The following is a 12,183-nucleotide window of genomic DNA, read 5'->3' on the forward strand; positions in this document are numbered from 1 at the left end:
GAAATTATTATTAACCACATAAGTAATATAACTGAATATGAGCTGTAAAAACTATAACTACATCAAAATACAGTAAATATAAATGCAAATGGATGATTCCATGGACAAGGAACAGAAGAATTACTTATACTTGTATATTGCATTTGTCTACACAAGTGAAACAAGTGAAATCACCAACTATAGCTAAATTAAAAACAAATGTAAAATAAAAACACAAATTTAGTTTCTATAAAACATAAAGCAGCCTAAAGTGAAGGAAAACAAACACACACATATATAATTTCCATATATATACATATATCCACATATATCCATTTGTATATATCACATGTCACATGAATGTACATAAGTCATCCTAAATATCTGCTTTATTTCCTTTGTACTTTTATTTTATTTTTCATTTTTTGATACACTGTATATATGTAGACACACTCTATACCTTATGCACCTTTTCCTCCTTTTGGCACCTTCTTTTGTTTATTAAGCCGATGTGTGACAAGTGAATTTCTCCACTGTGAGATCAATAAAGCCTGTCTTATCTCTTATCGTAAAACTGCTGTTCAGTAAAAACGCAAACACACACACACACACACACACACACACACACACACACACACACACAAAAGAAAGAAACTGCTGGGACAGTGTCCATATAGACCTTCTGACTAAGGACCATGGACAGAGCCACACCTTCAGCACCCTTAGGATGGACAGCTCTTAATCCTGTTTAGTAAATTAAAAGATAATTTTAAAACACAGCTAAAAATCAGTGAAGACAGAAGTAGATAAAATATAAACTTTATACAAGCAAGCAACTATAAAATTAGTTTAACAGATGCATATACAGTGGAGGGAACATGTATTTGATACACTGCAGATTTCCCCTACTGGCAAAGCATGCAGAAGTCTTTCATTTTCTTCACAGGTATTCTTCACCTGTGAGTGACGGAAAGTAAAACCATAATTCAGAAAATCCCATTGTCTGGTTTTTAAGTAATTAATTTGCATTTTATTGCATGACATAAGTATTTGATCACTTATGCAGAAGCATAGAGCTTGTTGTTTGTTGTCTGTCACCTCAGCTTTACTGGTGGTGAACTGAGCAGTGACCAGGTGAGCGTCATTAGCCTTCTCCTCCTGAGCTTCAGTGCAATATCGTTAAATCTAGGAGTAGCACCAAAATCTCGCTTGGTAGAGAGCGCGCTCTTGTGGGTTTTTCTGGTTTGTACAAAGAGCCCAAACAAAAACCAAGTCCCTTTCACACTCCTGATTTTCTGGAAGGTTTTAACTGCGGCCCAACACCAACATGCAAGTTTTAACATGAAAAAGTCTGAATTCCAGGTGATGACTCCTTTAATTACCAACATTATACCATTTGTTTTTGGTTTGTTTATTTAAATCAGGCTATAGAGTTCCGAGTAATAATTAACATAATCCTTAATTAAGAATGTGTAAATGTAATGAAGTGATATTAGATCAGTGAACAAAATCTAAACAGTAACTTCTTGTTTGTTTTTATTATGCAATGAGACTTGTCAGTTTTATTAATGAAACACATAAAATTCTTGACACAGTAATATAGTTTAAAGCGCCTCATCGATCCTGCTACATTAGTCTAAGAACAGATGGTGGTCACATGAGTCACAAACATTTATTTAGAAAAAAAAACTAAATCCACAAAGCCAAAAGCTAACATTCTGGAAACAAGTACAGTGGGAGAAATCAGGACAATAACATGAGAACAACATCTTTTGAAGAACAATCAACGTACAGAGCTTCTTGAAGGTTTGCGGCGCATGTTCTCCAGTTCTCGATGAGCGACCATCACCCTTCGACTAGAGAAAAAAACAGCACAAAAACAAGTCTAAGTGTTTTATGCTCTTAAACAAAAATACATGTGGTATTACAAATCAATACATGTAAATGGAAATACATGTAAATACATTTTGTATTTTAACAAAGAAACTAGTTGGTTTGTTCATTTAAATTTATTCCCCACACTCTCTCACATGTACAATGGCTTTCTCTAAACACCAACAATGATTTCCTCATATTTTTGCAAGCTGTGCATACACAAATACATACACAGCTTTGTTTTAAAGGGCTGGAAAAGCGTTCTTTAAAATTTCCAGATCATTTCAATGTCCTACACTACCCTGCTAGCAACTAGGGCTGGAGCTTAAGACCCATGAAAAATAATTGTTTTGCACAGCTTCTTGCATATGTTGGTACTTTGTAACTCCAGGATACTTAATTTGGCAATGTGATTCAGCCTTAATTTGTGAAATATGGCAATAACAAATTAATAAGCATAAAATGATGGTCTGTCAGTTGGGTTTCTGCATTCTCACCAAGTAAAATCTCAGCTTCAGAACCAATCTCAGTCCAAAATGGTGATCTGCACCAGGTGATATACTTTAAATAGTTATCCCCAGTTATTGCAACCATAAGCTGCAGAACATGCGAGCAAAGTAACTCCCCTACGTTTACTCTTGTTGGCTCCTATGCCAGCCTTGAGTAGGAGAGACCCATCCAAGATGGCGGCGATGCAGAATGCGCTCCGGGACGTAATGAGGGGTCTACGTACATGTCTAAGGTTAAACCGATTAAACAGCAATAGCCACCGTTCAACCCCAAAAGGGAGGCTCTAAGATAGAGAAGGAAATGTTGTTTTGTATGCACTCTGTACATACAAAATGACAATAAAGTTTGTCTAAGTTTTAAGACAAATATTGAGACAAAAACTGAACAGTAACAGTAGCACCTTTAGGCCAAGTTTGTACAGTTTATCAGCATAAAAAAAGTTGATTTTGGGGTGAGTTGCACTTTAACTTGAAGTTTTAACTAGACAAGATTAGATTTAATCTAACTAATTTAACTAATCTGCTACTGCGGTTTAACTGATGTTGCCATGTCTGGTAGAGCTACTGCAGCCAATCAGAACACAGCTGTCAAGTGGACCAAAGTAGTGAAGGGTTATAAAACATATCACTTCCTATTACTCCATTAGAGGGTAAGAGAATGAGCTGAAGAAAAAGGATGATAAAAAAAAACATTTAAGTAAATCAAATACATAAGGCAGAAACCGTTTCTACTGACTTCAGAGAGGAGAGTTCTCTGATCAGTCCGCAGACCAGATCTGTGGCATCTTCAAGATGGCCCGAGGGATCAGGTTCTTCTTCCTCCCTTTCCTCGCTGGATGAAAGTAAAACGTTGGTTGGATCATACATAAGTGGTTACATTTATAACATACAAGCTCATATAGCATGTAAAACTTTAAATATTACATTTTTTGTCCACTTTTGTTAGCTTTTAGGGAGGGATTTCATTTCTTTCAAAGCAGCTTCAAACTTAAAAGTGACTAAACTCTCTCTTTTCATATTTTTTTAAGCATTTATACAACTAATTATTTCCTTTCAATGATTCAATATACACTGCCTGACTACAATGAAATTCTCAAACGGACTCGTCACAGTCATGTATATCCAGCATTTGTTTGTTCTTTTTTTATTTTTTTTGGCTTAAAGCTAAGGAGAAACCAAAATGATCCTTCTCAGAAGATTATGACAGTAAAAAAAGAATTTTAATGCAGAAATCTTGGCCAACTTAAAAGCATATCCATGAACTTTGTTTATATGCTTAATACTTAGTCCTTTTGTACATCCAACCACATCGATTGTTGAATTGATCGGCCTGTGGCTCTACTGAGATGTAGATAAAGCTTCTCAGCAGGGGGAAGAATCAAGTGCTCTAAAATATTCTGGTCAGCAGCTGCTCTGACTGACAAAACAAACTGGGTTTGGAAACTTCACACTACATTAAGCCACTTGGATTCTGTGCCTCTCCCCTCTTCCTCCAGGCTCCAGAAACATGATTTTCTAATAAAATACTACATGTATCTTTATCTGGAAGGATAACTGTGGACCTCTGAGCGTCTCAGCCCAGGTGAGATGCTGCTGACACTGTCTCTGTTTCAGGAGGGCCTTCATACAAGGAATGAGTTCTAGACCATGTCCTGGATATGCTTGTCCAGTGCAGTCTCCAGCTAATCACACCTTTTGAGTCTTCCCTAAATTCTTGAACGAGCTTTGATTCACCGTCCACTGAAGGTTGTAGTTGTCCCTGTTGTTAGTTAGTGCACTTTTTAGTGCACTTTTTCCTTTCACTAAACTTTCCATTAATATGCTTGGATGCTGCACACTATGAACATCCAGCTACTTCAGCCTTGTCAAGTCAGTTGTCTTCAATAACATGGTCGTTACATAACATTTCTGTATTAAAAAGGATTTTTAATCTATTTATGTACTATTCTAACTTTGTGAGAAAGTGAATTTTGGGTTTACATTAGCTGTAAGTCATAATTATCAATACTTAAAAAAGCAAATGCTTGACGTTTATCACTCTGTGTGGAATCAGTCTATAAATGGGCTTCCCTTCTTAAACTAAAATGCTGAAATAAATGTCCTTTTTGATTATATTCTACATTTTTTGGCATCCACCTGCAAAAACAGACTCATTGCGGGACATTTTTCTTACATGAGAGTGATGGCGTTCAGCTGCGAGTCGGACACGTAACCTGAGCACCCGGACCCAAACGGGTCCTCCGGGTCGGCGGTTCGAGTGCCTTCAGCCGCGTGGACGACAGAAGGACCGGCAGCAGGACGAGCGCTGGGGTCACGCTGTATGCAAATAAAAAAACAAATTCAGTTTCAACAGCTTTCAAATACACATGCGGAGCTTTAAACGGACAAGACGTAGAGCGTGTGTTTTTACACAAGTGATTTAGAGTTAGTGGAAGGAGGGCACGTGTACGCATGTTTTCAAAAAGCAAGCTTTGATTTAGGGTGTAGCTCAACTACTTACGCTGTCATTCACCTCTGGGACAGTAGGTGTTGCTGAAGCCTCACAAAGTTTCACAGAACCACAGTTTAGGTCTTCAGACTGAAGAGCTGCGGTGGAAGCGCCGCCTTCGGCTCCATCGGCTCCATCGGCTCCATCGGCACACGTCACATCGGTCCTCTGTGGTTTGCTCTCATCCATTGTCCCGCTCACACAGCACACCTGTAGACGAGCAGAATCTGCATCGCTTTCTTCATCTTGCTTTGCCTGAGAAGTCTTGAGAGAGTTGCTTTGTACTTTTGATGACAAATCTCCCTCCGTTTGTCTTTGTATTTCAGGCATTTGGGTCAGATTGCCTGTGGTGGGTCCCTGGACTTGTGGAGGCTGCAGGTTCTTCAGATGTTTCTCTTCTCCTTCCTCTGCAGATTTCACTGGTTCTGTGTTGCCATTTAGTTCTGGATCAGCCAGGGAGCCTTCATTAGCCACAGAATTTCCTCCCTCTGAGCCGACCGGATTACTGGTGGTACCGGCTCCGTCTGAGGCTGTCACATCGGTCCCAGCTCTGTGTTAAAGAAAAATGTTTCAGCAGACAGCGATGAACTACTTTAGTACATTTTATTCCAAGTTGGTTCTTGTTCATTTGAAAAATTACTGGATTTTTTTCATGAAAGAAGCACATTTAAAAATAAAATCTCTCAGATTTTATTATACCAAATCCAACAAATCGATTTTTTCCTCCTTTTGATTTCACAAAAATAAATTAAAATTATTTTAAAAACATTTATTTCAAGCATTTCATCTGGGAGCTGACCTGAATTCAAAGTGCAACTAAATACAAGCTGTGAAACATGCTTGTAAAGCAAGATGGAGGCCCTGCCGTTGCAAACAATGAAAATCTAACAAAATATTTGCTGCTAGTGGTTTTACACAATGAGCCAAGAACAGACTTCACTTGTGTAACTTCAGACTAACTTAAGAAAATTGAAACAATAAAGTGTTTAATCTTATGGTAAACAAAATGTTTTTTCTCTTCTCAGTATTTTGACACTATATTACCTTAAACATATACTCAACATTGCATACTATTCTCTTCATGGAAGCCCAATGAGTGTGTTTGCAAAATAAAATCCTGATTTTCCAAAAATTCTATCTTAATAAATTGTAAATTCAATTAATGGATTTATTGCCCAGCCCTACTGTTTACATTTTGTCACTGAACCACAAACTTCAGTGTATTTTACTGGGACTTTATGTGAACACTAGTAAAAAAATAGAAATACCCTCTATTTTTTAATTTCCTTTCACAAATAAAAATCTGAAATGTGTGGTATATATATATATATATATATATATATATATATATATATATATATATATATATATATATATATATATATATATATATATATATATGGGGGGGTGTATGAATGGATGTATGGTTGGATGTATGGATGGATAGATACACACAACAATGCACTTCACAGATTTAATTAGTGAATAATTAGGAAAACCATGCATCCTTTCAACTTGTACTTCACTGTTATGTCCTCCCCAGTTCTTGAGGGATATCAAAGTAAAGATTATGTGTTAAAAAATATTAAAACAATAACTGTCCTTCCAGTTTGCAACTTGGTCTGCTTTGTGTTGGTCCCAAATAAAATAGACTGAAGCTTGTGGCGTTAACGTGATAAAATGTGGAACAAACTTGTTTACTACTGTTTATACATTTTAAAAGGTTCAACCTTTTCCTTTAAAAAAAACTCCCTGAACTGGTCTGTAAAAAAAAAAACAGAACAAATGATCTATTTGATTTGATGCCTGAGGTCCTTTGGAGAAAGTAAGAAGGTTGTTCTGCTGTCTGAAACCTCAGTGATAAGTACAAAAGTCTGTTCCATTGAACGAACACCTGCTCTGAAACTGTCGGGCACCCAGTCAAAAAAAACAATATGATTCTTTGTACCTTACTAATATGGAGGAATTAGCTGACAACATCGCCTCTAAGCCTGACCATTACCTGAATCATGAATACAGACTCTTACTGTCAGGTAGTAAGAATACTAACCTTTGATCCTCCCCACTGTGAGGGGACTCCGGCTCCTCTTCTCTCTGCTCTACAACCTCTGCCGAGATGTGAGGAGGTGAGGACTCTAAATAGGCCGGGGAGTCGTCTCCGTCTAAGGCTACAGGCTTCATAGTTTTAGAATGTTTTTGTTTCGCTGCAATCTCTTCGCCGCTCTTCGCGCCGTTATGCTGCCCTGCCTGTAGAAAGTGACTCCGTTCCTTCTCCGTCAGACCGCTCATGCCCATCCTTCGCTTCTTCTTGGCCGGTAAACCCACCGCCGTCTCACTGACAGCGCTCACTCCAAAGCCGGGGTTATCTCTGTTGCCGTCCTGATTCCTCTTCAGATTCGAGGGTCGATTTCCAACCACTTGCTTCTCCAAAACCACACAGCAGGATTCGAGGTCATTTTCAGAGGGGGGCGCAAGTATCTGGGGTTGGCCTGGTGATCTGCTACATTCTTCTGAAGATGTTTCCTTTTCGTTGGTAGGATCATTAGCTTGGTCCCCACAGGTCTCCACCTCAAAACGATGGGTGGGATCATGGACACTAGTCTCTTCCTTCTTATTATTTGCCATGTCTGTAGCATCATCTGGTTTTGAAAGACTGGGCCGCTCCTCTCCCTGGTGCTCTATGTTTGTGACTGTCGCACCGTCTTGGAGATTGGACTGCAGCGCCCCGTTATCAGCTCCTTTGACGTCTCCTTCAGTTTCCTGATGTTTAAGAGAAAGTCCACTTGTCAGTTTGCTTGAATTCAATATAAATACGGACTCTGTTTCAGTCCTAAATACCTTTTGAAGGAGAGAAGCTTGGACATCATGCGCCTGGGAGGATTCACTGGTTGAACATTCCCTCTTCTTTGACCGAAGGGACCGAGTCTGGGCTGGAGCCATGTTCTCTTAAAACATGCAAAATAAAATACTTGTAATCCATTGCGGACAGTGAGACAGTTCAGTTTTAGTTAATGTACACCGACAACTCCATAAGGATGTGGGTACGCTGGTAGCGCAGCGGGCAGCACGACCCATGTATGGAGGCCTTAGTCCTCGACGCGGTCGACCCAGGTTCAACTCCTACCCATGGTCCTTTGCTGCATGTCTCTCCCCCCTTCCTGTCAGCCTAGTGTGTTAAAAAGCGAGCCACTAGAGCTGTGAAAAATCTCCAAAAAAACCTAAGTCTGTCCATGACATAAGGATGTCATGGACAGAATCAACAGAGCGAGAAATTACTCTAATCAGAAAGTTAAGACCAGGGGTGTCCAAAGTGTGGCAAAGCGGCCATTCATCGCCCTCAGAGCGATTATGTGTGGCCCCAGACAATACCCCTGCTGACAATAACCTACGACCACTGGCCCAAAACATTTGAGAAATTGTGTGTCTTTCTTTTAACATAGCAAAAGTGTGAGATCCAATTTTATCTTTGGATTAAACACCAATTACAGATTATTTTTCTGTAAAAATCAGACTATTTCATTTTTGCTTAGTTTATTGTTGAACATGTAAAAGTACTCTGCAGCTGCAACAGGTGGGTGAATCTCAAGTGCAAGTCTAAACAAGCCAGGCATTAAGGATCCTACTAAATAACAGGCAGGTGGTCGTAATATTATACCCAATCTGTTGTAAACAGTGCCTTGGAAATGTATTCATACACTTTGAGTTTTTCCACATTTTGTCATGCTACAAGCCACAAACATCAACATAGGCAATGGTGGATTTTTCTTTTTACACAAAGCAGAATAAATTATAAACAGGAAGGAAACTCCCTGTTTAAAATTTTTTTTCTAACAGGTAAACTTTAATCTTTTACACCCAGAAATAAAATCTATTGCAAACAACTGCATGTGACAAAGTGTAAAAATTGAATATTAACACTTTTGCAAGGCACTCTTTATAAACAAATAAATACAGATTAATGCTCCAGCTAGGGGGGTGTTTCACAAAAAGTCAACAAGTTAATGATCATTAGGAAGATTTAACTGGATACCATTATATGAGGTTAGTGTTGCTTTTACCGTTGATGTTAATCTTTGCTTTCCCTTTGGCCATTTCCCTCAGCTAAAAATAAAATAATAATAATAATGAAAAACATGACGAGATACAACAAAATCCAAATACCATAATTATTATTATGTACATTTTATTTGAATAACCATCATAACAAGATTATAAGGGCAAAGGTATTCACAGTAAAATATCATATTAGAGTAATGATTAGCTAGCTAATGAAACCTAGCTAACTTGGTGAAAATTTGTCTTAAATACAACTGGCAACTACAATAAAGTTACCAGTTGAGACCGAAATATATTTTTGTCTCTTGGCGTATTTCTTATGAGCTCTTTTACCGTGTTGGGAACATTTCTTTCATAAATTTAGCTATGAGACGTCTTACCTGCTTCTTCTTCTTGTGTTTTTTTATATTTATTTGGCGGTTGCGTTCTTCTTCGTTTTCTTTATTGGCGGATCGCAAACAGTTTCAAGCTGCATAGCGCCACCTACCGCACAAGAGGATGTAACTTCACGACCTCCACAAACTACATTTACATTTTTCAGTGTAGTATCATGTAAGTAAAGTTCTCAGCTCCTTCTTTAACAGGTTTATTAAACTCAGTAAAATAAAAAGCAGCCAAACTGGCATTACCTAGACATATATTGTTTAAATCATAATAAAGTTTACTCTGTTTACCGCCCTGTGTCATTTTGCACAGCATGTTTAATTGGAATGTTTAGCATCAAAGTGTACTATGACATCACAGCCTATGACATCACTCTGACACATCAACGGAATCTCAACTACTATGGAACACCAACCTGGTTTTTCATTTACTGTTCCCGACGCCCATCGCGACAGTACACCTTTGAGAGAGCACCTTTGAATCTTAGCGAAACAGCAAGAAATTCGATCTCAGATATCAGACGCCTTTTTCAGAGAAGTGACTATATCTAATTCACAGAAAGTTAGACATGGAGCAAACGCTTTCATGGGTAGACATGGTCGACCTCGACATCCAAGTCGACTACGATGCAATTATCTTCCCTATCGAGGATGACAGTGACGGTACCAGTGAGCTGCGTCTCACCCAGCCAGAAGATGGTACAGAGATCCAAGGGGAATCTGGTCCCTCTGCTGAATCTGAGACTCCTCCCTCAGTGGAGGTTCAGCAGGATTCATCCTCCTCTGCTGACTCTGGGTCTCTCAACTCAGAAGTAACTCAGCAAGCATGTCAGCCATCTCCAAGGTCAGAGAAACCAAAGAAAGACCTCAGTGCCTTTTCTTCCTCTCAGGCACCTCACTCATACCACCAATCTAAGCATTTCCAGGGCCGATACCAACAAAAAGAGCGGGCCCACATCCAGGCCCCAGGTTATGTGGCTTCCAGCTCACAAGGCCACAAGAGAAAACCAAGGCATTCCCAGGCCACTGGAAGCTGTGGGGCTCGTCACCCCCAGGACTATAAGAGTGACAAGATGCCCCAACAAGCCTCAGCTGTTACGGTGATCCCTCCCTCGTTGGACATTGAACAGGCAATCAAACGTATCAGTGATCTCACGCAGCAGGTGGACGATCTTAAACAGGAGCTGCAAGGTAAGGTTTTTGATCTTCACGAGGAGAGAGAACGAAGAATCAAATTTCAGGTCGATTGCCAAGCACAGCTGGAGCAGATCCAAGAACTGGAAAAAACTTTAGAACACGAACGTCACACAAGATTCAAATGTGAAGAGAAAGCGGAGAAGCGGGAAACGTTTGCTGCGCCGCAGGCTGCGGGCGCATCAAGATTTCCACGCATTCCCAAAGTTACGGTCCATGAGAGCGTTCTGAAGGAGCTTCAGTTTTTTAGGAGGCGGGCGGAAAAAAGCGCCTTGAACAGTGAGAAGCTAGCAAAGGCTTTGGTGGCAGAACAGCAGCTGAGAGTCAAATATGAGGATCAGCTGAGGAGTAACTATCAAGAAGCCTCCAGATTCAAAGAACAGCAGGAAACAATCAAATCTCTGAATAGTCAGGTTGGAGAACTGACAAGAGAGTTGAATCTTTCTTTGAAAAATGAACATCCTAAAGTTTCCTCGCAAGCAGAGGCGTCCACGCAAACTGAGGTCTCCAAACAAACAGGGGCACCCAGGCAAACAGGGCCTCAAAGAAACAGGGGTGTTGATGAGGGTAGAGGCCCCCAGCATGAATACAGGAGACAGAATACTAACAGAGGCTTCAACGCAAACCCAGGCCTCTACACACATGCAGCTCACCATGAAAAGGGAGGGTCACTCGCAAATAGGAGACGTCCCCCTTATAGAGGCCAGTAGGCAAACAAAGGCCTCCAGGCTATCCGAAACGCTTGATCAAATTCCTGACTCCAAGTGCGTTCTCATGTAAATATGTCAATGCATGTCACAATCTGTAAATAAAACAAATACAAGGAAATCTATAAAACAGAAAACAAGAAAAGAAAAATAACTCTAAAAAAATAACAATAAAAACAAATTATTTTGTATTTACTTTAATGCTTTTATTTGAATTTTTTTTTTACTTTTTATAATTTTATAATTACTACTTTAGCTAACTAACACACTAATGCAGCCTCAAAGGTGGCCACAGTTTCCTGTGTCCATTTTGGGCCGGTCCCAAGCCCGGATAAATGCAGAGGGTTGTGTCAGGAAGAGCATCTGAACAAAACCTTTGCTAATAGAGCTGCCCATGATAAAGGGAGGCAGAATTAGAAAGTCATTTTCTGCAAACGAATGGGAGACATTTGAATAGCATAAAACAATGTGCAAGGAAGAAATATCTGGATTGTATTCTTTCAATTGGTCCAGTCAAAATAATTAAGTAGATATAGAGTAGAGGCTCTTAGATTTTTGTGGGTGGCTCTTAAAAGAGCTGTTTGTCTTCAGTCCTGTGGAGGACATGACTACTCCATGGCAATGCTCCCTCTACACATAAGTAATCATGAATCCTTCTCTTGCATCTGTTGCATCTCTGGCTGCATCATTTGCCCCCACCTGCCCTTGATGGGACAAAATAAAATCAATCATCTTCAAACAGAAAGTCGCTGTACGATAGTGTTGAAGTTTTGATTTTCATCAGTCTTGACTTTGATTGTTTCTTGTTTGGTCTTGCCTTATTTAACTGTCTTCTATTCAATTCAGTTCAGTTTTATTCATTTAGTGCTAATTCATGATATTTGTCATCTCAAGGCACTTTACAAAGTCACTTTTTTTTTCATTTAACCATTTCTAATCACTACGCTGCTCCAGAGTACCTTGTGCATGTTGGTCCAACCCCTGTCTCACAA

General features: G+C 39.4%; 2 protein-coding genes across 4 annotated transcripts; both read right to left on the reverse strand.

The window, feature by feature from the left end:
* Window positions 1–1,504: 1,504 nt before the first annotated feature.
* LOC105917108 lies at window positions 1,505–5,419 on the reverse strand. 3 transcript variants are annotated; one of them, XM_036134846.1, is made up of 5 exons: window positions 5,137–5,419; window positions 4,864–5,061; window positions 4,537–4,679; window positions 3,100–3,195; window positions 1,507–1,835 (listed from the first exon to the last, which is right to left on the reverse strand). In XM_036134846.1, the coding sequence occupies exons 1-5, from the start codon at window positions 5,179–5,181 to the stop codon at window positions 1,763–1,765; spliced, it is 555 nt and encodes a 184-aa protein (XP_035990739.1). In that variant the 5' UTR covers window positions 5,182–5,419; the 3' UTR covers window positions 1,507–1,762. The 3 variants fall into 3 exon arrangements, with proteins under 3 accessions (XP_035990738.1, XP_035990739.1, XP_035990737.1); XM_036134845.1 differs by having other exon boundaries at window positions 1,505–1,835; window positions 4,876–5,419; XM_036134844.1 differs by having other exon boundaries at window positions 4,864–5,419.
* A 1,430-nt stretch (window positions 5,420–6,849) lies between these two features.
* Window positions 6,850–9,315, reverse strand: LOC118556385. Its single transcript, XM_036134811.1, has 5 exons — window positions 9,288–9,315; window positions 8,910–8,952; window positions 7,690–7,796; window positions 6,902–7,611; window positions 6,850–6,853 (listed from the first exon to the last, which is right to left on the reverse strand). Exons 2-5 carry the CDS (start codon window positions 8,941–8,943, stop codon window positions 6,850–6,852), a joined length of 855 nt encoding a protein of 284 aa, XP_035990704.1. The 5' UTR covers window positions 8,944–8,952; window positions 9,288–9,315.
* Between the last annotated feature and the right edge of the window lie 2,868 nt (window positions 9,316–12,183).

Source organism: Fundulus heteroclitus, unplaced genomic scaffold, assembly GCF_011125445.2.
Source record: "Fundulus heteroclitus isolate FHET01 unplaced genomic scaffold, MU-UCD_Fhet_4.1 scaffold_92, whole genome shotgun sequence".
In the NCBI taxonomy this organism is placed as follows: Eukaryota; Metazoa; Chordata; class Actinopteri; order Cyprinodontiformes; family Fundulidae; genus Fundulus; species Fundulus heteroclitus.